The following is a 27976-nucleotide window of genomic DNA, read 5'->3' on the forward strand; positions in this document are numbered from 1 at the left end:
TTTACGTAAGTGCAAGTCGTCTCTAAAATCTAGTTCTTCAATGCATGATCATATAACCCTCCAAACATTCAATTTAAGGTCCTCATTTTCAGAAATATAAAGTCACAGTACAGAGAGATAGCTCAACAGAAGAGCACACGCAGCTTTTACAGAGAACCAGAGTTCACCTCCCAGGACAGCTCATAACCACCTGTAACTCCAGCTCCAGGGGATCCAACACATTCTGGACTCTTCAGCAATGGACACAGTCACATGCACATAAATAAAAATAAATCTTTAAAGTTATACCATTGTGAAAATGTGAGTAACCATGACGACTCAAAGGAGTAACTGAATCCTGATGCTAGGTTCTAAAATGCACCCTATCATTGACTATATTAAAAAACCATAGGCAAATCAATGAAATTCTGTGACCCAGTTCTTTTATCTTAAACATGAAAATATATGGACAGTGGTGGTGCACACTTTTAATCCCAGTACTTGGGAGGCAGAGTTCACAGGAGGATCAGGAGGTTCGAGGACAACCTGGTCTACAGAGCAAGTTCTAAGACAGTCAGGGGTACACAGAGAAATCCTGCCTCAAAAAACAAAAAGCAAAAAAACAACAAAAAAGAAAATATAAACAGCATTTCTTATAGCATTGTTAAAACAATAACATCTAAAACCTAAAGTAATGGAGAAATCCCTAAAAAAAAAAAAAAAAAAAAAACTATAGAAAGTTAGGTACTGTTCATGCATTAGAACCAGAGACTTCATGATCCTCTAACACTCACTGCTTGAGTCTTCAGAGGCTTCACGGGTTATAAGCAAATATCTAAGTTTAAGGTTGGATGAAGGAATCAAAGTCACCTCACTACAGAGATCCTACACAGCCTTGATTACCTGTACTACTGATGACAGCCAAAGCATGGAACCAGCCCAGCACCTACCAACAGATGATCAAGAAAACGTGATATATATCATAAATGCTTATGTACATATATGCACATAGGCATGCAATGCAGTATATTATCCAGCCATGAAGAAAAATGAAGGCATATCATTTGCAGGAAAATGGAGATCACCATGAAAAGCAAATTAAGCCTGACTCAGATGGACTAAATGACATGAAAATAGAAGAAAAGCTATTTGAGAAAAGAAGAGCAGAGTCAAGGGAAGAGAAGATAAAGATGGGAGTGGGGGACGGGCTGAGTGTCCAAGTGCATCATGTGTGAAAAGGACCCAGAGGAACCCAACACTTTGTAAGTCAATATAAGCAAGTAAAAAGTTAAAGTGAGATAAAAAATAAACCTGGGGTTGGAGAGTATAAGGAGTCAAGGGAACAATAGTTATATACAGAATGTTCAGAGGGGAAAAAAGCCTAAGCAACCATAGGCTTTAAAAGACCAAAACGGATTCTCACTGTAGTTCCCTTGTTAGGAGAAATTAACTCGGGAGAAAAACATCACAGCAGATATTCATATTTCCAAACTGTTCCCCTTACCCATTGATAAATTATGCTCGCACAGTTAAAATAACAACAACTAAATATTTAAACATACAAACTACATATCCATTTACTGCAGGTTAACAATAATCATTTATAAAATCTAAGTTAATAATAAGAGCCCCTGTCTTCCCTAAGGCAAAAGAGTTGATTCTGTTTTCTAAGAAGTCTCTTTATATTTTAAAAGAAAAATGCTAATTCAAGTAGGCAATGGACATTCACCATGGTGAAATTTTTTAACGGTTGAACTATTACCGGCTAAAATATATTATTCTATTATAAAGCATATATAAGTAAAAAAGCATGTTCCAGTGGCTGGTGAGGTGGCTTAGCCAGTAAAAGCACTTTGTCACCAAGCCTGATAGCCCAAGTCCATCCCTGGAACCTACACAGTTAAGGGAAAGATCTATTCCTGCAACTTGTCCTGATTTCAACACACATATTAAGGGGCATGTGCAGGCGTATGCACACACACACACACACACACACACACACACACAAACACACACTGAAGAAATAAAATGTAATTCTTTTAAGATTTATTTCTTTTTATTTTATGGGTACGAGTGTTTTCCCTGTAGGTATGTGCATCATGTGCATGCCCTAGTGCCCACAAAGGCCAGATGGGGGCGTTAGATCCTCTGCAACTACAGTTACAGATGGCTTTGTGCTGCTATGTGTGTGCTGAGAACTGAACTCAGGTCCTCTGGAAGAGCAGCAAGTGCTCTTATAACCACTGAGCTATAGTTCCAGTCCCAATAAAATGTAATTTTTAAAAAGACGGGAACAGGAAGGATGGAGAAGCAGCTTGGCTGCTAAAGTGTTTGCCATGTGAGCATCAGAAACTGAGTCCAATTCCCAGCACCACATGAAACCACAGTATGGTGGAATTATCATAACTGTAATTTCAACCAGGAGAGATGGAGACCGGTAAATCCCGGAGACTCGCTGGTCAGCCAGCCTAGTATAATCTGTGAGCCCCAGGTCCTAGTGAGAGACCTTGTCTCAAAAAGATAGTCAGTTCCTGAGGACCAACACTAAAGGATGACATTTGGCCTATACACACACACACACACACACACACACACACACACACACACGTTTACCCAAAAACATACCAAGTTACACACATACATACACACACACAACTTAATAATTGGGCATTTTTTAAAGATGGACCATTTTACCAGATACTTTGAGGACTTGAAGATTCTAAGTAAAAAGACCCAGGTAAATGATGTGGTGCCATAGTACACATAACTTATAGCATCTGGTATTACAATCAGCTGTCAATAAGAAGCCATCAGAACCATTCATGAGAAACTCTCAGCTGCCTGTCTTCCCTCTCTGGATGATTTCTAAGGAGGAGAAGAAAATTGCTGCTCTCCTGAGTAGCTCGAACATAGAGCAATTAGTGCCGTCACCCATGGATGTGTGAGAATGAAAAATCCGTACCAACAACTGCAGAACAGAACAAGAGTATAAGGAAGCCAGAGAGGGAAACCAGAACAGGCCAGGGGAGAGCCACAGGAAAGACTCTTGCTCTCCCGGGTCTTTTTTTAAAGAGTGGCTGGAAACAACACCTGTTGGTTCGACTTGTCACTCTAAAGAGTTCAGCAATATTCAACTCAAGCTGCTGCCATAAGGACAGCAGTGACCAAGTAGGACTTTTTTTTTTTTTTAGTAAATAATAATGTTCAAATTTTCACAAATAAATTAAAAAACAGAAAACTCTATTATTAATAAAGTAGTTACCCTAACAGTTTGTGAACTACATACATGAAGTCAAATACATCATAAAGCATAAAAATCCTGTAGGTGCAAAAATGTCCACACTTGTTTCCTAAATGAAAGTAGGACAGACCTTTACCAGAGATGATGCATTTCCTTGTGCTCAATTAGCTTCCAATCACAAGCAAATAATAACAACTACAGTTCTGCTTTGTAAGATGAAAACGAGTCATCAATTACAGCTTGGGAATTATGTAACAGTGGATACAGCACAGATATATATAAACCATTACTGTATAAATGCAAATCCTTCTTGTTACAATGTGTACTGCTCCTCCCTTCAAAAAAAAGAAATAGATCTAACTGGGTTTTTAAAGGTGAGCAAGTAATTTCTCAAGGACCTAATGGGTTAGGGTTAGGATACATAAGTTAATTGACTATCTGATTTCCTTCACTAAGCTTAAATACAATATAAAATGTAAACAATCTTTTACTTTCCACACCTTCACCCTCAAAAACCACAGAGAATCTAGCAAAACATTAATAGAAATGCTAACTTCATTCTTAAATTCTGAAGTATCATTCCTTCTTACACTACATCTGAACTAAACATAAATTGGCTTATCTTTGATTGGCAATTTTTGAAATATGTAGCAAACCCATAAGTATCCATATTCTTTAACCCATCAATCTTATTTCCAGAATTCCTACAGGGTTACACAAATACGTACAAACACACATACAGAGAGAGAGTCACTACTATATTCTTCATATGAAAGGAAACCCTTGACACATCCATACTACAGAATATTAGACAACCGTTCAAAAGGAGGTTATGGTAGTTTTATTTCTGATGCTGTGATAAAATATCCTGCCTGAAAAACAAAGATATATATATATAGATATATATATATATAGATATATATATAGATATATATAGATATATATATAGATATATATAGATATATATCTATATATATATATATAGAGAGAGAGAGAGAGAGAGAGAGAGAAAGGAACATTTTGAAGTAGAAAGGGTTTATTTTAGATAACAATCCAGGCTATAGGACATCACTGCAAAGAAGTTACAGAAGCCGCAGGAGTCTGAAGTAGCCTCTCTCATCACAACCACAGTCAAGAGCAGAGAAAAACATATGGGTGTAAATTCATTTGCGTGCTTGCACTCAGCCGCTTTCCCTTCTCTTATATAGTCCAGGAAAACAAGTCCATGAACTGGTGCTGCTCACAGTGGGCTGGGTCTTTCCACGTCAACTAAGGCAATTAGGAAAATTCCTCACAGGTGTGCCCAGTCTGATCTGATCTAGTCAACCCCACAGGTGTGCCCACAGTCCGACCTGATCTAGTCAACCCCCCACAGGTGTGCCCACAGTTTGACCTGATCTAGTCGATCCCATGGGTGTGCCCACAGACCGACCTGATCTGGTCAATGCCACATGGAGATTCTCTTCCTAGGTGATCACAGTTGTATCTAGTTGACAGTTAAACCCAACCATCATAGAGGTCTACCCACACGAAGTTGTGTGGATAGCAACAGAACAAAAACGTGTGCATATGTTGTACTGTTCCACTTTTTAAAGTAATAAGGTATATTCACATAAAAGTATACAAAGTATTTGGAATGACAAACAAGAAATTATCAAAAGTGTTACCTGTGTGGAGTAGAACTTATAGGGACTTTGAAAGTTTTACTTTTTAAAATAATGAGCACAGGGCTGAAGAGATGGCTCTGAGGTCAAGAGTAATTGATGTTATCACAGAGGAGCTAAGTTCAGTTCCCAGTACCCACATCAGGTGGCTCATAACTGGCTGGAACTCCAGCTCCAGGTGACCTGATGCTCTCTTCTAGCCTTCACAGGTCCTGTATGAATGTGATACATATATATACATGCAGACAAAACACTCATAATATAAACATAATTAAATCTTAAAAAAGAATATTGGTAAGAAATGTGTAATTTAAAAAAAAAAAATCTTCAAAATTTCTATGGCCCAACTTCAACAACCCTAGTTTGTGCCCTGAGTTCTCCCTTCTATGACTAAATCTTTCAAGCTAAGTTGAATCCCAGTTGTAAATCTGAGTTCTTTTAGTAAATTTAAACTGAAAACAGTGAGGCTGTTTAAAATGTAGGCTTATTCACATCATTATCTACTTGTCTTCCTGATATTCCCTCTCCCCTAAATATTCATTTCCATAAGGCTAAGTACACAGTGCAAACTGAAACGTCCTCACCTGTTCAATAGCACCCGCATGTCCAATGCTATATTCTCGATAGCGCCCAAGCATCTCATCCACTTGTTGTAGGTTCCGGCTGGTGTCCTTGAGAAAGAAAATACTCAATCATCCCAAACAATTTTAGTATTGTCAGAGAACCTAAATCAACATTATTTAAAAGACACTTTGTAAAAAGTACAATTTATGCCAGGTAACTTGGATATCAACAAACTTCATGCACATCAAATCACTACAACACTCTGAGAGAATTCCAAATCCACCCACAATTTATTTATGTAAATTCTGAAGTATTTAATTTACAAGTCCTTATCCAAGGTCCCCCAATAAGTTGGCAACGAAAGCACAAATGGAGAGGAATCCTCTTCAGAAATGTGTGTACTTTATACTTCATACTGTTCTTATAGCAAAGCAATCTGGAGCATCAAGAGTTAGCAGGGTGGACAATGTGCACAGCAAGCTATAGGCCAGGATGGGCTATGCTGCAAGAACATAGTGTAAGTATAAGAAAAGGAAGGAGTCAAACGCTAAGATTCCATTGTTACGTTAGCTTAAATAAATTTACAAAGAATAGGTGTTGGTACTCTCATGTAAAATCATTCCTCCAACAATTACTCTCTTCCCCTCAAGCATACTAATCCAAAGCAACTCAAAGCCAAATTTCCTGTTTATATGGGCTAAGGCAAAAGCAAGGGATTAATCAGCAGGAAATAATTCTGTTTCTGGGTTTGTTTCCCACACTATATATCCTATGACCTTTCCAAGCTCTTCATATGGAAATGATCATACCGCACCCATTCAAACTTCCAAACACTATCAGAAATTTCCTTCAAAACCAAAATGGCATCTCTATACCTATTGGTCATCCACTGATAATCTGCTTCCCCAAAACTCTAATGGGCACAAGTACACAGGAAGCTAAACATCTGTGCTCACCACTATTTTTACTCCCATAATTTTTTACTTGCAAATACAGTTGTATCCTAAAACATTCTCAACAACCTGTCAGATAGTTCAGGTATCATCACCATGGTAACCAAACTAATGGTCCTCATCAACTTCTGAGTCCTAGTTGCTAGAATTATGCCTATGAAACTTATATGTCAAAAGGGATTGTATAGTTTAAACACCTAGAGGGGAGTTTCTCCTGGATTGCTGAGACAACAGGATGAAATCACAAGTGTCCTTAAAGTATGGCCGGGCGGTGGTGGTGCATGCCTTTAATTCCAGCTCTCGGGAGACAGAGGCAGGAGGATCTTTGTGAGTTTGAGGCCAGCCTGGTCTACAGAGCGAGATCCAGGACAGGCACCAAAACTACACAGAGAAACCCTGTCTTGAAAAACCAAAAAAAAAAAAAAAAAAAAAAAAGAGGTACGGTGTCTGACACTGTGGCTCGGCGGTAAGAGCACATACACAGCTAGTGTATGACCTTGGCTTGGAACTCTAATATAACAGAAAAAAAAAAAAAAAAAAACATCAGCAACAAAAGGAAGAGGGAGACAGAAAGGAGGATATAGCGAGCCAAAGAGATGCAACAGATGGAAGATCCACCATGATAGCCAGCTTTGAAGATTGGGAAGAGAATCCCAAGACAAGATACATGAGCAGCTATAAAGGGAAAAGGAACAGAACTTTCTTTCTTCTGACCTACAGAACCATGAGATAAAACTTGGTTGTTTTAATGCATTTACCTGAGGGTCAGTTATCACAGTACTAAAATAGAACAGTATACTGGCTAGACCGTTACTCGGCTCAGACTATTTAAAAGCCCGTAACCACTGTCAAACTAACCTGTAAAGTACTGGTTATAGTGTTGACCTTCGCAGTGACATCTACTGTAGGATGACTTCCAGTTTCCCTTTGAACTGTCCTGGTTGCCCATCGACTAAATCGGTTACGATAGCGGAAGTGGTCTGAATCACTGGATGATTCTGCCATTGATGTACACAAATCCTTCAAAAGAAATCTAAGTCAGTGTCAATCAAGTAACAAACACAGAAATGTGGAGCCCCCTGCTTACTTTCTGGTAGTTTGAAGTATTTACTGCATTAGTCTTCCAGCAAATAGACACACAAGAAAACAGAAACAGTCACTTCTGGTGTACTGCTGCTGCTATGGCTTGCTCTACTCAGAAAACTGTTCCCACACAGCTGCAGTGAGTTATCATCTCCAAGCACCACTTCCTAAGATGTGTGTTCCGCTGCCAGGATTGAAAGTACTTTCCCAAACAATGTTTCACAGCACTGTCAGCCACTCTGTCCATGGCAAACCAAAACATCCTCTGAAGATCTACACAGCAAAGGAGGTGACTCAATTTTGACCTCCACCATCAAAGTAATGCTGGGTAGTTGGGAGCAGAGGAACCCCAGAACAAGCTAGGTAGCTAACCTAATCCGTAAGCTCCGGGTTGAAGCGACCCTACCTCAAAATATAAGGTGCAGAGCAATTGAAGAAAGCATAGGATCAAAGGATGTCAACGTCTGCCCTCTGTGTGCACAGTCACGCAGGTGCACACCCCCCCACATGTTCACATGCACCCACACACATGACACACTACATACACATGCAAAAATAAATAAATAAATCCTTCAGTTATTAACCGTAGTCCGTTATCCTTTCTAAGCTATAAGAAGTACCTCTAAACATAAAAATATGGCAGATTCCCTGTAGGAACTATAATAAAATTCCAGTGTGTGGCAGAATGAAAGCTCTCCTACAGCCTAATTTAAAACTGGAGCATTAAGCAAATGATGTGATGCAGACACAAATTTTACAATAACACATTTATAAGAAGATGCTGGCTTCAGCATCTCCACCAAAACAGAAGGCCTACCTTCCAGAATGTGCTTTCAGCAACGGGAAATTCTGTAAACATGCCTTTCTCCCACCTTTACCTCAACTATGTCTATTTGATTCATACAAAAAATTATTTGTGCAAGAAAAATCTCATTTCAGAAAATTATTAATAGAAGTTAGAGAAACCCACTACCTTTAGAACAAAACAGCACCGGAGAAAACTAAGTTGATCAAATGCAAGAGCTTATTGAGTAGTATTCCAATAATTTCATCTTCTGTTTAATGAGGGTTAACTCAGTCTTTAATATAAACCACTGTAATAGTCCTTAAATCTATACAGACATTTTTTTCCTGGCTTATTTTGTACAGTGTGATCAAATTTTTCTTTCATGACAGAATATTCTGGGTCTTTTGGACCTTTATTTTTTTTATTGCATCTTGAAGTACATAATCATATCTCTAGAGAAGACAAAGGACCTTTGCCAGTAATTTAGATTTTTTTCAAAATTAAATTACAGTCTATCTTCGCCACTTCAGAAAAAGAATCCATAACACAAGCTGAGAAAGAGCTACTGAACACCCTGCAAATGCCATACATCTCTCACATACCCATGCCCCTCAGCTTCCTCCTATACCAGCTTCTCAGGTCTTTGCCTCCTGGATATAAGTACAAAGGTGCCCATGATGGGCTCCGTCCCACAACAGAAAACATAAACAAGAAATAGTACTGAAGTAACTGTTTGGCCTTGCCTTTCCTGGGTCACAACTGTTTAAGGCCCCGCCCCACCCTCACCCCACACACAAAAAAGAAGTTCATACACAGATATCCAGGATGGTTAATTCTAAGTGAAAATTTGATTATATTAATAAACACCTGGGGCTTTAGAGAAGTTCTGGGTGTGTCGGGGACATTATTTCCAGAAACAATAAGATTATGAAGACTTCTGACCTAATAGTTAATGGATTAATTTCTTAATAATCTTATAATGACATTGTTGGGATGTGGTAAAGGCTAAGAGGGAAGAAGTAGTTGGAGGAAATGGGTGAGCAGAGAATGCCTTTAGTATGGTCCCTTCCTGTATTCCTTCTTTCTCTGCTGCCTGTCCAGCAAGAAATGGAGGAGACTGTCCACCAAAGTGGACTATTTGGGAAAATGGTTAAAATACTTAGTACAGAGAATAATATAGTAAAGCTGCATAGACACACCCCTAGAACTAATTATCAGTAATGACAAATAACAACAGAATGTGCTTGCAACATTAAAAATAAAACATTTAGAAGATTATATTTTAAATAAAATCTCAGGACTCTCTCAAATCATCTTCCGCTCACTTATATTATGTCTGCCCCAACCCTCCAAGGAAGACAGACAACATGACTTCATGTGGAAACTCTACACCGTACATTTATACTTTTAACACTGGCAGAGGTTTCTCAAAGTCTTTTATATGACTTTGCATCATGACTAACATACATTAACAACTGAATGATCAGGATATGTGAACTTAACTCATAACAGAAAATCATAGTAGAATTAGATGAAGTTAAGAGAACATTAAATTACCTGTTACCATGACATAACACAGAAGAAAAAGTCCTATCACTTACCCCAGCTAGGATTACATACTTTCAATAAGATAGAATCAGTTTTTGGCATGAGCTTCCCGGGTGCACTCTAAGTCTTCTGCTATTAATTTCAATTACTTTGAGCAATGAGAGCTGGTCAGACTCCTGCATCTGGTGGAACTCCTGCAGAGGTATCAATATTTAAGAGGATAAGTACTGAGAAATTGCATGGTTTTTCTAAAGCATATGAACATTTGGCAACCCTCTACATACTTTTTATTACCTAAACTTCACAAATAGTGAACTAAAAGAAGAACAGAATTATATAAATAGATCATTTCATTGCTGATAAAACTTGGCACTTCCTTCCACTATTACTAACGATAAAAAAAGGTTAAGAATGACTCCCATAGCAAACATGAGTGGAAGCCTAACTCCCAGTGTCATAATACAGAAAACAGCCTTGTGCCAACGATACAATATTACCAAAAGACAATAATCTATCGTGGGCCAAAAAAAAAAAAAAAAAATTCTCTAGTCATGGAGTTGATGGGGAAAGAGGAAAACAAAGAAAACCCTCGCCACTGAAGTTGGCAAGAGGTGTGCACATATGTCAAAAGCAAGGGTAGACAGTAGACATGCTAACGCGGACAAAGGAAATCTCACGGGTGCCAACTCAGGCAAAAACCTACAAGGCATGCTGAGACTAGGAAAAGTAGTCTTCCCCCAGGGAGGAGCCCCCAATCGGTTATCCAATACCAAGTGGTCGGCACTGAAATCATGAACATGCAAACAACACTGAATGGACTCAGTAGGCTATTGGGGTGTGTGTGTGTGTGTGTATGTGTGTGTGTGTGTGTGTGTGTGTGTGCCTGTGTGTGTCTTTGTATGTCTCTCTGTGTGTGTAACAATAGCAAAGAGGACGAAACCATGAACTTGAGAGGGAGGGAGTGGGTGAGCAGGACATGAGAGGAGAGGGAAGAAGGAAAGGGAATTGGGAATGGAGGGAAATGATGTAATTTTATTTTAGTAACATTTCTTTAAAGCTAGGGTGGATGTATAGTGGCCATGAAAACAGTTCTAGACCCCAAAGAGAAAAGCACAAAGCAATGGCAATTACATGTTCTGTATTCATCATTAACAATATATTATTTTATGCTACAGTTTAAACATAGCTTTTAAGTGTGCTATATCTTAAGATCACTGGCATTAAAGACAATTTACTCCAAAAACTTTTCTCCTCAGTGAAACTAGCCAATGTGTGAGAGTCGGAATCATTTTATGTTGACAAATACACTGAGAATGGTCACAAAAGAAAACAAATACACAGATGCAAGAAAAAAAATTCAACAAAATAGTCTAAGAATTTTAAATTAAACCAAGAGGATGTCTTCCCGTCCTGCTGTTTCCATACATAGTAATGTCTGTGGATAGCTGGGTCTCAGGAGAAGGCACCCCTAAACTTGTCTAATGGGAAGGTGCAAATTGATAGCGCCTGTCTGGCTGCTAACAGGGAGCTATCTGCCAAGAACTGTCTGCACCTTTGACCTAGTAATTATACATCCAGAAATGACCCCTAAACAAAACTCAACAGAAAATTTGCATGTACAAATATTTACTGTGAAGGTATGTTAAGGAGAAAATGAAAATGACATGAATTTCAAAATAAAAGAGAATGGGTCAAACACAGAACATCCAGTGGGACAGCTGTTACTATACAATGGGACTCTACAATGGGACAGTAAATAGCCATTAAAAATTCCGTTTCCCAGCTAACTTGGCCTCCCAGACCTCACAGAGGCTCACAGAGGCTCACAGAGACTGAACGGACAACCAGAGACTGGGACTTCATGGGACTGACCCAGGCCTTATGCACATATGTGACAGTTGAGTAACTCGGTCTTTGGTGAGACTCCTAAGGGTGAGAGCAGGGGATCTCTGACTGTGTTACCTGCTTTGGGGACCCATCTCCCCTACCGGACTGCCTCACTCAGCCTTAACACAAGAGAATTAGCCTAGTCTCACTGCAACCTGATACACCATGGTCTGGTATGCATGGGAGGCCGGCCTGTATCTAAAGAAAAACAATAGAGAAGGCATGGACTGGGGAGGTGGGTGGGGGGACACTTTGGAATGACAAAACAAATAAGAAAAAGAGGAGGAGGAAAAGGAGGAGGAGGAAGAAGGAAGGAAGGAAGGAAGGAAGATTGGTTCTGGTTCCAAAGAAAAATTAGTGAAAAGCAAGGGTAAAGTATGAGTTCCAGTTTTGTAATAAATGTTCTGTTTTCTGGGTATGTACACAAAATTACCAGAATGTAAATTTAGAAGCACAGGAATGGGAAGGATAATAAGGGAACAAATTACTCTCTCAAAGTATATTTACTCTCAGAAGTTTATTGCCAATTTTATTCTTCTAAACTTCTATTCTCCTATCTTTTATGAATTCTCAATTATGAATTTGTTAATAAATAATCAGAAGGAAATATAAATATATACTTCAAAAGAAATATAAAGACCACCTTCAAAGACAGCAGACTAAGAAGCTGATAACATGGAAAGAAATTCAACATCCTTCATCCTCAGAGCTCTCTCTTCCTTGGTACTTGCTTCCTTTTCATGCTTGACAACTTCCTGACCTCACCTCCTAGTTCCCGGAACCTTCCCAGGTCAGACCACTTCATTAGCTCTCACCGAGAAATGAGCAAAAGGCCCAGTTCACAGGGGCTGCCTCTACATTCCACTCCAGCTCCAGAACCACTTACCCTGACTTGTGAGCTAAAAGAAACTTTTTCATGCTGTATAGTCCTTTGTAGTTTTGCGGAAGGTCAGTTATTTTAAAAACTGGCTTACAATCCAAATGCCGGAATGCACACACATATCAAAGCACTGTGTGAAAACATGCATGTGGACAGACATGGCTTATTGCGATCAAATGCCGCTTTGGAGGACAAATTAAGAATGGTTCCTGAGTGACACACAGCCAATATTGTAATCTGATGCTCAAAGAAGCACTAAGACAAGTAGAAAAACATCTGTGTGGGCCCAGAGAAAATTTTCTTTTCGTCGTTGTTTTTAAAATGCAAAGGAAAAAAAATTTAGTTGAATGAAAAATCCATTTTCATCATTATAAGAAATTTTATCATGACACACGATGGCAGAAAAAAACGAACGGTCAAATGTGAAGAACAACTTAAGGAAACTGAGTCACCGAAATTCTGGCTGAGGGTGAGAAAAGCATTTCCTTCAGGAAAAACAGAATTACTCTACTGCACCTTACCACCACCTTCCTGTGCAACAAAACTGCTCTCTGGCAAGAAGCTAGTATTTGCTTTTTAGACGTGAGCATGTCCAAGACTCAAGAGAGGACTGAGATGGGTGACCTTGGGTAAGAGTCTATAAAAGCGTAGAGAAAGCTGTGTTTGAATAGCTGCTGGCACAGTTCTTAGAATAGTTTATTTAGCTGCTCCCAACACATCGATACTTAAAGATATAAATATCATTGTTTCTGCCTTAATGAGCCTTATAAAGAAGACATACAACCACCGAGCAAGCAATGAACCCTCGTCAATTCATGCTATCTAAACAAATGTCCGTATGCAGCCCTGGACACTGGGACCAGAGAGAGAAGACCGCATTCAAGCCTTGCAGTAAGAAGATTGAAGCGAGCCTTCATAAACTCAAGTCCGCCCCTTTTGTTATTTGACCTAAAGAGCCATCAGATTGTCTTCATTGTAATGAGGCACATTTGTATGTATGAGAGCTGTGATTTATTGATTCTCAAATCTCTTTTCCTCAGAGTCAGTTTAAAACAATTAGGATTTGCAAGCTGTTCCATAAAAGATAAGCACTCAGCATCAGGGGTGATATTTCACAAAGACTGAGTAGTGCATGTTAAGTGGGTGATTGCCTCTATAGCCTCCGTGTGCCTCAGCTGTCCCTATCCAAGGCAACTGTCCTCAAAGAAGATGTTCAAGGTAATGACATTGGTATTAAACAGGGAAATGTGTTTTAAACTTAATCATCAACCAAATTCAATTTTCATAATGTACTTCTCCCTGTCTCGACAGACGTACAACCTGGGGGTGCAGCTCACCCTGCAGGTGAGAAAGTCACCAAGTCAGCCAAGGTTGCCATGTACAAACAACTGTCAGTTAGGTGTGCCTTTTTTCTTTACATCAGTGCTCTTCTGTACCTTCACCTCAAACCCTTCCAGTAAAGTTACACAAGCTCAAAATCAACAGTCCATCCCATCCGCCACTTCCCACGTATGCAGGAAAACAAGGGACTCCATAAGCCTCTGCACCAGAGGTACTCAAACCAGGTTCATTCATTCATCCTTTACTGAATCGTTACTACATTGCAAATGAAAGATAACCCAAGAACGGCAGTCTACACCTGTCATCACAGAATCCAGGAGACAAGGACAGGAGGCGCCAAAGTTCAAGGCCTATCTGAGCAACGTAGCAAGACTCTGTCTCAAAACACTGAGAGCTGGGGATGGGGCTCAGTGGTTGAGTACTTACCTAACAAGTACAAAGCCCTAGGTTCAATCCCCAGCATTGCAAGAGAGAGAGAGAGAGAGAGAGAGAGAGAGACAGAGAGAGACAGAGAGAGAGACAGAGAGACACAGAGAGACAGAGAGACAGAGAGAGAGAGAGACAGAGAGACAGAGAGAGAGAGAGAGAGAAAGAGAGAGAGAGAGAGAGAGAGAGAGAGAGAGAGAGAGAAAAGAAGAAAGTAAGTAGGTCATAGTCCTTGGTGAGAAAGACTGGAAGAATATCACATAAGAGAGGTGAGCACAAAAATCCCAGGAGTCAGGTCAGAATCCTTCCCTCAACATGGAGCAGAAGCTGGACACACAGCTAATACAAGAAAATGGGGTGCAGTCAAACTGTCTCAGAGAAACTAGAGAGGTTCAAACCCACAGAACTCCCATCCCTGTACCACAGCAGCTCTGCTGTCATCGGATTTGCATGTTGTGGATGGATGATTTTTTTTTTAAAGAATTCTAATACTGAGGCTGGAGAAACGGCTCAATACTTAAAAAGCACTTACTGCTTTGGAGAGGACCTGAGTGTGGTTCCCAGAACATACATCAAGTAGCTCACAACTACCTATAACTCTACCTCCATGGAACAGGATGCCTCAGGCCTCCACAGGTCCCTGTGTTCATGTGCACATACCCACATACACATACACATAATTAAATAATTTTTTAAAATCCTTTTTTAAAAGAATTCTAATGTAAAAGAATTCTAAATTAAAAGCAATCATTTAAATGCCAGTACTGGGAAGGAGGAGAAAAGAATCTTGAGGTGTGACATGATAACAAGCATATCCACAGAGAAGTTTCTAGAGAGGCTACCACAGTCTCTTAGGCAAGCAGCTAAGGCAACAACAGAGAAGAGGAACTAAACATGAAGCAGCAAAACAGAGTCAACGTGAGTTCTGGGTTCTGTTGGTTGGCTGGATAACGGATGCTACAGACAGGAAAAAAAATGACTGAAGAAAAAGAGACTACGAGAATATATTGTAAGTTCTTCCGGTAGGAGGGAGAATATATTGTAAGTTCTTCCGGTAGGAGGGAGAATATATTGTAAGTTCTTCCAATAGAAAGGGAGAATATATTGTTAAGTTCTTCCGGTAGGAAGGGAGAATATATTGTAAGTTCTTCTGGTAGGAGGGAGAATATATTGTTAAGTTCTTCCGGTAGGAAGGGATAATCATCATGTACGGTGGAAAGAAGTGACAGAAAAGCTACCTAATAGGCACCTGGAAACATGCTGTGAGGGAAACTTTGAGAGCCGTTAGTATGGAAGAAGCTGAGACCACAAAATAAAAAATAAGGTAAGAAAAGAAAGAGAACTGCAGGGAATCCCGGAAGGACTTCAACATTGAAAAAAGGGAAAGAGAAGGAACTGGTGAATGAAACAGAAGAAACAAGAGCTAAGGAGAAAACTTAAAGACCCAGTAAGCAAATTCTAAAAAGCAAATTTTCAAAGTAGTGTGAAAAAGAGTTTTCATAAAGTTTGCAATTACTTTACTGTCTCAGCTCAAATAAAACCTTCATTTGCTCAACTATGTTCATTGCTGCATTATTTGTAATAGCTAGAATCTGGAAACAACCCAGATGCCCTTCAACTGAAGAATGGATAAAGAAATTGTGGTACATACACACAATGGAGTACTACGCACCGGTAAAAACAAAAACATCATCATGAAATTTGTAGGCAAATGGATGGAACTAGAAAAAAATCACCCTGAGTGAGGCAACCCAGACCCAGAAAGACCAACACGGCATGTACTCACTCATAAGTGAATATTAGACGCAAAGCAAAGGATAACCAGGCTACAGTCCACAACCTCAGAGAAGCTAGGTAAAGAGAGGGACACTAAGAGGGACACATGGTCACCCCAGGAAAGGGAAAGGGTTAAGATCTCCTGGGTAAACTGGGAGGGGGAATAGAGGGGAGGGAATGGGAGGTGGGAACATGAGGGCTCAAGATGGCCAAGTTGGGGGACAGACAGGGAGGGAGAGCAATGAAAGAGATATCTTGACAGAGTGTACCATTACAGGGATGGGGAGAAATCTGCAGCTAGGGAAAACCCCGGGAACTCACAAGATTGTCCCCAGCTAAGACTCATAGCAATGTTGGAGAGGGTGCTTTAACAACCCTTCCCCTGCACTCAGATTGGTGTCTACCCTAATTGTCATCATAGAACCTACATCCAGTGACTGATGGAAGCAGACGCAGAGACCCACAGCCAAGCACTTGGCCAAGATCCTAGAGTTCAGTTGAAGAGAGGGAGGAGGGATTATAAGAGCAAGGGGGGGGGGGTGTCAGAATCATGATGGGAAAGACCACAGAGACAGCTGACCCAAGCTGGTGGGAGCTCATGGACTCCAGGAAACCTGCATGGGACTGAACCAGACCTTCTGAATGTGGGTGAAAGTTGCGTGACTTGATATGTTTGTGGGTCCCCTAGCAACAGAACCAGGATTTATCCCGGGTACGCAAACTGACTTTTTAGAGTCCATTCCTTATGGTGTGATGCCTTCTCAGCCTTGATGTAGTGGGAAGGGGCTAGATCTGGCCCCAACTTGGTATGCCAGCCTGTGTTGACTACCCAAAGGAGGCCTTACCCTCTATGAGGCGGGGATGGGGATGAGATGGGGATAGGTTAGGAGGAACAGGGAAGGGGGGGGGGGGGGACAGGGGTTATTATGTAAAAGGAAAGAAAAAAATTAAATAAAAAAATATATATAAAATAAAAAGAACACGACAATGTAAAAGAATGGGCCAATTTGATTTGGCCTGGGAGTGGGTTGATTTGGTGTATGGAACACAGCTTGCCAACCCTCAGTGCTAAACTCTCCCTATTGAACTTACTATGGGGTAGCTACCTCCCTTATTTAGAGGGAAAAGTGAACTGTGATGCACCAGTTCAACAGATAGCCACGTAGGAAGAGGATTGGAAAGCACCTTGGGACTGTTAGTGAGCACATTAAAAACAGTCTCAGCAAAGACATGAAAGTGAGGCCACCGGGTCCTGCAGAGAAGGAAAGGATAGAGGCTGTCATATGTGCGCTCTTCATTCTTCTTTGGATATGTGAAAAAAAGAGATGGATTACTACCTGGGAAGGATGTTTGCTCAAGGGATAAAGAAGCCTCAGATTGGAAAAGATTTGGTATACAAACACAAGGCAGGCCCAAGACAGAAGACATAAAACTGATCGTGGTGGCCCATGACTATAATCCCAGTACTTCATTGCAAGTTCAAGACCAGCCTGGGCCACACAGTAAAACCCTGTCTCAATCAAAACTAAGAAAATGAGGGGTGGGGACAAGAACCACCTACTGGTTAGAGTCACACAGGGAAGCCACTCACTGTCTCGAGCAATACCACCTGAGGACTTCCAGTGGCATATTTGCCGCACCCTCGAAGAATGCTCTTTACTCTATAGCTACTTAAATTATAGCACCAGACGACCCGGTAAATTGGCATAGGTAAATTGGCATAGCCAAGTCTAGGGTAAGGAAAAAAAAAAAAAAACAATTATGTTCCTGCCTAAGAACTCAAAGAGAAAAATTTGTTGAGTAGGCTTTAAAATTAAATGTCAACATGAAATAGCCTTTAAAAATGAATTCTAAAACAGAGAAACACTGGGTTTAATAATCAGAACACATGAATACAAATCAGAGTGCCAGAGGTGTGATAAGAATCACCATTCATTGGACAGCTAGCTATGACATGTGCCCGTATGTCAACACTGCAAGGCAAAATTTGTAACCAGAGGGCAGAGGTCATATCTTGTGGACCCCCTTATTCCCTGCCCCAGACCAGCATCTGTCATATTCATTATTTCTATCTTAAAGAATTCCTTTTCCCTGGGTTTTTGTATTTGTTTTATGTGTACTGACGTTTTGCTTGTATTTATGTACCACGTGTGCAGTGCTCATGGATGCCAGAAGAGGGCATAGGACCTACTGGAACTGGAGTTAACAGACAATTGGGAGCCACCAGTGGGTGCTCTGAAGAGCAGTCAGCACTCCTAACCCCTGAGCCATCTCTCCAGACCCCAAGAATTCCCTAACAGTCACTCTGCAAAGCAAATACCAGGGCAACCCAGCTGTGGTTCAAATATAAAGTGTCCCTGTCCCTAAAAAGTCTCCTACATTGAAGGGCTGGTCCCAGCTGGCAGTGCTTCTGTGGGTGGTTCTAGACACTTTAGGAGGTACAGCCTGGCTAGAGGAAACAGGTCACTCACACAATGGTCTTGTGGACTTTGTCTGCGCCAGCTCCACCCCTGCTTCCTGAAATCAGTGAGTTGAACATCTCTGTTCACCAGGCCACCATGATGCCCTGAAACCATCTGCCAAACAGCAGAAAAGTTCCAGAGAAATGGCAATGGCTACTGCCAAACCTGAGATGAATGTGTGTGTGTTACTTGTGTTGAGCCCAAAATCATACTCTCGTATTTATACCTGATAAAACAGGTAAATAGCACAATCATTCCCACAATGACAGACCCGAATTAAACCCTCTGAGAGTACGGGCAGCAACTATCATGTGCCCATACTGACCCAGATTGGTTGAACAAGAGATTGGCACAGACGACCACCGGACCCCTCAGTTTCTGACATCATTTTGTTTAATTCAGGCAATGTAATTTGGAGGAGTACAGAACAAACCCCATGGACAGATGTCTGCTTGAAATAACTATGTTATTTTAAAACATGAATCTGAAAACTTCTACTTCACTTGAAAACTCCAATTTCCAGTTTTCTGGAAGAAATCCAAAGCTCTGCCAATGCTGAAGACTGATCATCCACAGGAGCATGGATGTGCACACCACGCTCTAGGCAGACTCACATCTTCCTGTTTGCCCCAATCTCCACCACACCTGCCTCCCACAATGCGTCACTTGACGGGCTCCACTTAGCGGAATCTGCAATCCTACTAAGAACTGAAATGAAAACTAAAAGGACCAAGCTTATGAGCCCAAAGGCCGGGTGAAAATGAGTGGCCCAGCGTGAAGAATTAATCAGCAGAGACGCCTGGGAGCTAGTTCCCACACAGACCAGAAGGAAAGCATGGTAGTGGTTGTCTCCGTGCTAGACAGAACATTAAGACTGAGACTCTGGCAAACATCTAAAGTAGCCACGCCTGCAGACTTTAAAACTGGAATGAAACAGTTTTACTTGACTTTAAGCAAGCTACATAGAAAGACTGTGCATTAACATGAAGAAACTAAAGGGGAGGGGGGCCTAATCCTTTAAATTTCACCCAAAATCTTCACTTTATATATTTCTTTCCCTCGTTCCTAAAAAGCAGTTCACTGCTGACTGTGGGCTCAGCTGCCTACCTTGCCATCAGCAGGATTTTAACCATAGTGGTCAAAAGAAAAATGGGATTGCTCCCTGGACCTTGCTCACCCTCATCTCTCCTAGCTTTTCCACTTTACTTCCTGAAACTCTTCTCAGGCTAGAAAGTGGAAGACATAGGACACACACGAACACACACACACACACACAAACACACACACAAAAAAAAAAAATCCCAGGCCTTCCAGCCTAGAGCAACAAACCAGCCAGCTGCCCCCAGCCAACTGAAAAAGTCTAGCCATGCTAAGTAGACAGCTTAGGGAACCCACTGTAGAGGACTGAATGTTTATTGTTGTATGTATCCAAGGTTCTGTTGGTTATAAAGCAAAGGCTAACTGTTGGGTAACTGTTGACGTGATTTGATTCTGAAAGAGTTATCTACTAAACTTTCCTCTCAATCCAACTTTCCTTGAGAGAATGAGATGGTTTCAGACCGTAGATATATGTGACACCCTTCCAGTGATAAAAGGAAAAAGGATGCTTTCAAATCAGAATACACACACACACACACACACACACGCTGTGGATGATTGATTGATAAAGTGCTGTTTGGCCAGTAGCCAGGCAGGAAGTATAGGCAGGACAAGGAGAGAGGAAAATGCTTGGGAAGTGGAAGGCTGAGGAGAGAGATGCCGCCGCCGCCGCCGCCGCCGCCGCCGCCATGAGAAGATGTAAAAGTACTGGTAAGCCACAAGCCATGTGGCAACTTATAGATTAATAAAAATGGGTTAATTTCAGATGTAAGATCTAGATAGCAAGAAGCCTGAGCCATTAGGCCAAACAGTTTAAATAATATAAGTCTCTGTGTGTTTGCTTGGGTCCAAGCGGCTGCAGGACTGGTGGGTGAGAGAGATTTATACTGACCATGGGCCAAGCAAGACCAAAAAAACTTCAGCTACACACACACACACACACACACACACACACACACACACAAGCAAATTATATGTAGCACATAATAGCCTACCAAGTTTTAAGGGGGGAAAGCAATTATAAATGTATAATAATGTCAGGGTTTTGAAAAAAAATAAAAACAAAAAAACCATGCTATTTCTTTACATCACAATGCATACTTTAATTCTCCCTAATTTTAAAAGGAACAGAAACTACTTGATTTCCTAATGAAAAAAAAATGCAAGAAAAGAAATCATCTCACAGTGCCATTTACCTTTAATTCACACCCTGCTTTAGAGCTTAGAAAGTATTTTCATTAGCATTTTCTCATGATTCCTATTGCAATCCTGCAAAGATGGTATAATTACAACCTTACTTATGCCGTAAAGGGAGAGGGCAGTTTGAGTAAGTACCAGCCCACAATAACTTTGTTTTTAAAAATTACAATAACAACATTGGAGTCTAAATCTTGTACTTCTCTAAGCCATCAAAACATCTTGCTGATGTCTCCTTTCCATTGCCTCCATGACGGAGTCAAGGTTTGTGAATCAGGAATTCAAGGCCTCAGCTAGCCACCCTTCTCCCAGCCCTCACTAATGCCCTGAAGAATCCTCCTGCCCACTATCCCAGCTTATTTCAATCTACTCATCGCTTTGGGCATAGCTAAGTACAATCTCACGAACTCTTCTGTCTCCAGACAGAGGTAATCTTTCCTCTCACAGCTCTGAAATCTTCGGGCTGCATCCCTGAAGAAAGACACTTATTAAACATCTCCATAAAGTTTGACTATTTGTACAATGGAACTTATCCTCAGTTACTCAAATCCGTGCCCTCATCTCACCAACATGCCTATGCCTATGCCAAGCCTACTACCTAGAACATTCTTTTCACTCTCTGAACTTTCTCAAAGGCCCGTGTTCCTAACCATCCATCCTTGACGCCTGTTACTTGGTCAGTTCTGAAGAAGCATCCTTTAGAAAGCCTCCCTTCTCTGTCCCACCCCAACTCTGGGCCCAGTGCCCTCTGCTGTTCTCCCTTGACAGATAATTGCCTCCAGCCAGCCTAGGCCGTTCTAACTGGCCATTTACTGTCTATTTACAAAGCCTCTAAATTTCAACAAAGACCATTTTACTCATGGTTTGCTATGCTGTATATGTGTTTTAGCCCCACAAAAGTTTGTTTGCAGGAAGCGTGACCTTTAAGATTGGCAATCTAATGGCAGTGGAAGCTCTACATCAGTGGCTCTCAACCTTCCTAATGCTGCAATCCCTTAATACAGTTCTTCAGGTTGTAGTGACACCCCAACCACAAAATTATTTCATTGCTACTTCATAACTGTAATTTTGCTACTGTTCTGAATCATAATGTAAATATCTGATATGCAGGATGTCTGATATGTGACCCCCAAAGGGACCGGACCCACAGGTTGATAAACAATGCTCTATATGATATGAACTAGGGGATGAACACTGAAGGGCACCCCCAAAGGGGAGGTTAATCTCCAACTCTCATGGGGTTAGGTCTTGCACAACCTCATAGACTACACACCTGAAAAGCAGATTCTTAAAAAGCTTTGTCAGCTGGTTCTCCTGCTCCCTCTCTCATGACATGACCTTCCCTGATCCACTCATGCATACTACCTACCACGATGTGACACATTAGTGGTTCAGGAACTTGTAACAGACCATAGGACTATGCTGTTAGGACCCTGTGACAACTGGAATTATGAACCACATAAATCTATTTCTTTTATAAATCACTGACCAAATATTCTCTTAAAGAAACACAAAATGGATTCAGATATAGTTGAAGGTCAGCACTCAACATAGTTTTGGACCATTATCAAATTAATTTGCAACTAGACTTTTTTTAATTATTCTGTCTGATTAATCCAGAAACAAAGTTCAAACTACAGAGCTTTACAGAGCAAGTACTAGTTAAGCAATTATTAAGCAGAGAAATTTCATTAGCAGAGGGTCTAAATTAATTATTTGGAGCCTTAAAACAATATTGATTGAGCCGCATACTATTAATACAAATACTATTAATACTAATGTCTACTATATGGTAAGCAAGGCAGCAGTTCAAATCAATGTAGCATATACTAAAATTTACTAGTAACTGGATCAAACCTAAGTATACTCAGTTATTTGTGAAATCATTGGAACTTTATAATGGTCATTTGCAGTTACTTATAGTCCTTCAATTACCTGTACCATCAAGCTCTAAACTCCAAATTCCATGGTCTCTTCATCACCTGACTTCATCATCTAGAGAGTTTCAATATTCCAATAGCTGCTCATAAACAAACCCATTTTGAGCATTTGAAAGCCTTCACCTGACCACCATCAAGCTTTTCCTTTTTCCTCAATCTATAAAATTGACTAACCATCCTTTAAAGTAACAATCATAGTCCACTTCTTCCACAATGTTGCTCTTCATTCTAAAGAGTCTAGCTCCAGCTCAGCTTTAATTCACACACCCATTCATGCATGAGCTTACTCATTCACAAGCACTCACTCAGGAGCACCTGTTTCATGACAAACCCTGGGCACACAGCACATTCTAAATATCCATCAGCTAAATGGATTCATGTAACCACAAATGCTGCCTTCTCCAAAATCCTCCAGTCATTTAGCAGTACACAGATTTATGCTAAGGGTTATATTAATTGTAGAAAGATGAATATTGATAAAGGCTTACTAAGTCTCTTAAAGTCATTCCTAAATATCATAATAAGACACCAGAAGCAAAGGAAAAACTCAGAATATTTGCACTATATGGGAACTGGGGGATTAATTAGATCTTTAAAAAGCACACAAAAATAATAACACTCCAGTAGTAAAAGTCGCAAAGGACACATAAACAGGCAATTCACAGAATATAAATGTCCCTAACAAAAGCATAAATATAGTTCATCTCACTGGAGAATTGCAAATTGAAACAATAAATGGTGTCCTTGTTTATCTGTTTTGGACAGATGAGCAAAGCTCTCACCCTCAAGTCTGACAAGGGCATTCGGTGTACAGGTATTAATTATAAAGGCTCAACAGATAAAAACACTTGTCTAAGCAAGTCTGACCTCCTGAGTTTGATCCCTGGAGCCCACAATGGAAGAAGAAAATCAACTCCAAAGTTGTCCTCTGACTTCTACACACATGTACCATGTCCCAACATTTGCACACAACAGTAAATATATAAAAATGTATTAGCTATAAAAATAAGAATAGCTTTTCTAAAGAATAACTCGGCAAAACAAGGAAAGTAAATATACATGCTTTGACTCAAAAATTCTGCTTCTATGATCATTATCTCAAAAAAAACAAAAGGGTGTGTGTGCATGTGCACATGTGTGCATACACAACTTATGTGTAGGACGTATGTATGAGAATCTCATTTAAGAATAAGAAACAATAAAATCCCTTGATGAGAAATACATTAAACGCATCTAATCACTAGGCCACAAAGATAGCAGTTAAACCAGGTAAGACAGAGGCCCAAGAGATTGGAACACACCTAAAACCAAGCTCTCAGGAGGCTGAGGCAGGGATCCTAAGTTCCAGGCCAGCCTAAGCTGTACTCCAAACCTTGTCTCAAAGGAGAATAAGACAGTAGACTTATTATAAGTAAGACTATGTATATGATAGTCTTTTAACAGTACATTGTTACATAGGAAAACAGACTCTAAAGAGTATGACTATATTCAAACCCGTCTAAGGTGTCCCCTAACATTATTAAAGGCACAATAGTGAATCCACTCTAAAATATCATTTATAGAAGTTCCAAATGTGTCAATTTGTGCCGGTGAGAATTTCTGGAATACATTAACCTACTGGGCTTTTGTCTTTCTAACTCTAAAATTCTTTAACTCTAAGAATTTTGGACATCAGAAATCTTGAGTGGAAATTTATCACAAGGCCTCAGAATCCCTCTGTGTGCCAGTGCCTTTTCACCATCAAAATACAAGGAAAGGCAATTTTTTCTTCCAGAATTTTGAATCCATTACAAAAATTAAGCTTTAATACTAAATCTTTGATAATCAATGACAATTTGTGTTGAATATACTCAATTCATGGAAATCACAAATTACAACTATTTACTTGAATAGACTATTCATTGTGTTTTAAAAAAAAAAAGTAAGATCCTTTAAACATTTAAAGAGATCAATCCAAAACTGTTGAGTGTAAGTCAAATCCACTGGAGAACAATTACAAACAGCCATGAGGCCTTATACAGGGGCAGGACTGGGAATCTGGAGTCGAAAGACCTGGAAATAAAGATCACTCTTTGGGCTCAAAAATTTCAAAGTAAAAGAGCCTCTGACACAGATCTGAGAAACATGGATAAGCATGAAAAAGGATAAGCATTGAACGCAATGCCTGGGAAAGAGAACCTCAAGCAGTATCTGGGCTACAGGGTTCCCAAACATCTGCCTAGTAGACAGCTGCTCTGTTACTTTTGGTAAAGGTGAAAGCATACCTCCACTTATCTGTTCATCTGAATTTTTTTAATGTGTCATGCACAGCCACTCAGTTTTAATTTTATACTGATATCAAACAGGAGCTCCTTGCCCCCGCCCCCCCCGACCTCAACCGCCATCCCCAAATCCTTGCTGTTGGCATACCCTTTCCCACTTTGAATATACAACAATGTCAAAGATTTCCTCAGACGCTAAACTCAAAGAGCAAGCATACGTACAAAGTACACTCCCAGAACTCTGTGTTGCTGTCCTTTGAGCTCAGTGCTCTTCTTAGGCACGGATGCCTGCCTCCTATCATTTCTTCATGAGATTCCGGGCAAAAGGTCTAGTCAAGTAGATGCTCTTTTGGGTTGCCTCTACACTTCCCCCAAAACACCTACAAACCAATGAAACAGGCAGTAAACAGAACTAGAACTTGACATGTTTTAATGAAAATTATCTCATCTTCCCTATGCACAGATTAGAGAATACCACAGAACAGAGACAGTACACTCCTATGGTCACCCAAAAGCCCAAATGATATCCAAATGCCCAGCCTGCAGATTCCTTATAAGTGGCATTTCCTGCCCAGGCCTAGTCATCATCATTGAACTTGCTAGATCACACTAGGGGATGAACCGTACCTCAAGTCTAGCCAAAAGTACTAAGTATATCAACTGGGAGACTAGACTGGGTAATAAAATGAACATGGGTTTCTGACTGTGCTGGCTCATTTGTAAGTCTAGGCCACCCTCCACCTCTTTAAAGACATATTACATATGGTGGATCAGTTCTCACAGTGAGTGGTAAAACTAATAAACCAAAGTATTATATATTTGGCTGAAGAAAAGTGCAGTGGGTAGAAATGTTTTCAACACTCTCTAACTACTTTTAAAATTGTAAAAATCCACAGGGAAAAAAATCATCTAAGAAAACCACTGTGAGTGTATATCAATAAGCCATTTCAAGAAGTGTATTCTGGGAAAAGTAAATTGCTGAGAACCTGGGAGAAGTTCAGGGTGGCCAGCTAAGCAACAGTTTAACACACGCTTTTCAGACAAAGTAGCAAGCCCTACCACATGGTGAGTTCTAGAGCAGCTAGGATTACATAAAACAGTGCTTCTCAACCTTCCTAAGGCTACAACCCTTTAATACAGTTCCTCCTGATGTGGTGACCCCCAACCAGAAAATTATTTTCATTGCTACTTCATAACTGTAATTCTGCTACTATTATGACTCATAATGTAAAATGTGTGTTTTCCAGTGGTTTCAGGCAGCCCCTGTGAAAGGGCCAGTCGATCCTGTGGGGTTGCGACCCACAGGTTGAGAACTACTGCTCTATGCCAATGCACAGCTGTCAAAGTTCATCTTCCTGCTGTGGTGTCCAGTACAGCAGTCATATGGCTACAACTCAAGAAGTCTGGCCAGTTCAAACTGATACACACTATAAATATAAAATAATAATACATGCTAGATTCTGAACATCCAGTACCATTTTCAAAAAAAAAAAAACATTAAAATACACCCCTGGTGGTACCACACACCTTTGATCTCAGCAGCGTGCAGGCAGAGGTGTGCATCTCTATGACTTGGAGACCTATCTGGTCCATCCACAAAAAGAGCTCCAAGCCAACCAGGGCTACACTGTGGGACACTGTCTAAAGCGTGTGTGTGTGTGTGTGTGTGTGTGTGTGTGTGTGTGTGTGTGTACATATAAGTTTGATATTTACTACATGCCAAATATAAATATTTTATGTACTAAGACAAATTAACATTAATCTCAGCAGTTTCCTCATACTTTTAATACAGGTACTATAAAATTAAAAATCACCTGTATAGTTCGCATGCTGTTTCTTTCTGTTAGACACAATCAGTTTTGGAAAGAAGTGCTGAGAATTTGCTTTGTGCTAGGCAATACGCCAAATGTTTTGCATAATCCTGACAGGACGCTACAACATTTAGCTTTACTGAACCTTTGCCTAACAGACTCGGTCCATTAAAGCAATACAGATGCAGCTGGGATTCTGTATTTCCACGAATTAATTCCAAAAGGGGGCTGCTAACCGCTAGGACCGGGCATCTCCTAAATTAGCATAGGAAAATCAAGTGACCAGAAGACAGAGAAGCACCAACTTACACCCTCGGAGCAGTCAACTAAATGTCAGATAGCTAAAGCGTCTAGAAGACTAGCCCATGGCAAGCTACTCAAAAGCCAGGACAACGCACGTTCAGAGTGAGTTTGGCCAGGACCTGACCATGGACCACCTGTTGAGGGGTGCAAACACGCCATCGCCCCCAACTTGCCAACGCTGCACCCACACACCCGGCCCCATCCCACTTACCCCTGGCTGCTCTGGTGTCTCCACCCTGGGACAAGGGGAAGTGGGACGTAAATGTCTCTGCAGGGGGGAAGTGAAAAAAGGACAAGGGAGCAGATGGGACAGGTACCTTAGACCCAAGGTGACTCCAGGTTCTTAACGCCGGATCATCGCCGAGGCCCCACCCGGCTCCCGCGGCTACCAGCGACCCCGAAGGTGCAACCGACTCAACGCTGCGGCGCAACCGACTCTGCTCACCCCAGACTCGCAGCTATGGCAACTTGAACTAGCCGCCCAGGCGCGGCTAGGAGCAATGGACGCGCCACCGCCGCTTGGCCCTCTGGGAGCTGTAGTCCATCCCACGCTCCAAAGCGGAGAGATCCAGCCACAATGACAGTAACTAAACTGCAAGTCCCAGCATGCTCTGCGTCTGGCCTCTAGGTTCCTTTCCCGGAAGAAGCTGGATAAGCGGTCTTTACCAACCTAGGGCCCTGCCTTCTAGCCCGGCTCAAATTTTGTTTTTTTAAAGGGCCAGCAGCCTGTGAAGACGCAAACGCCTGGCAGAAAGCGCTCAAATGCTACCTTGGC

General features: G+C 40.8%; 1 protein-coding gene across 1 annotated transcript in view; it reads right to left on the minus strand.

The window, feature by feature from the left end:
- Positions 1-27750, minus strand: part of Cep128 (centrosomal protein 128) — a 334023-nt gene extending 306273 nt beyond the window's left edge. The window contains exons 1-5 of the mRNA XM_059279885.1: positions 27519-27750; positions 25310-25467; positions 9873-10013; positions 7260-7421; positions 5469-5555 (exon numbers count right to left, since the gene is read on the minus strand). Coding sequence (XP_059135868.1) covers positions 5469-5555; positions 7260-7406 — 234 coding nt within the window. The 5' untranslated portion in view covers positions 7407-7421; positions 9873-10013; positions 25310-25467; positions 27519-27750. The remainder of the gene's footprint in view (positions 1-5468; positions 5556-7259; positions 7422-9872; positions 10014-25309; positions 25468-27518) is intronic.
- Between the last annotated feature and the right edge of the window lie 226 nt (positions 27751-27976).

Source organism: Peromyscus eremicus, chromosome 14 (genome assembly GCF_949786415.1).
Source record: "Peromyscus eremicus chromosome 14, PerEre_H2_v1, whole genome shotgun sequence".
NCBI classification, from domain to species: Eukaryota; Metazoa; Chordata; class Mammalia; order Rodentia; family Cricetidae; genus Peromyscus; species Peromyscus eremicus.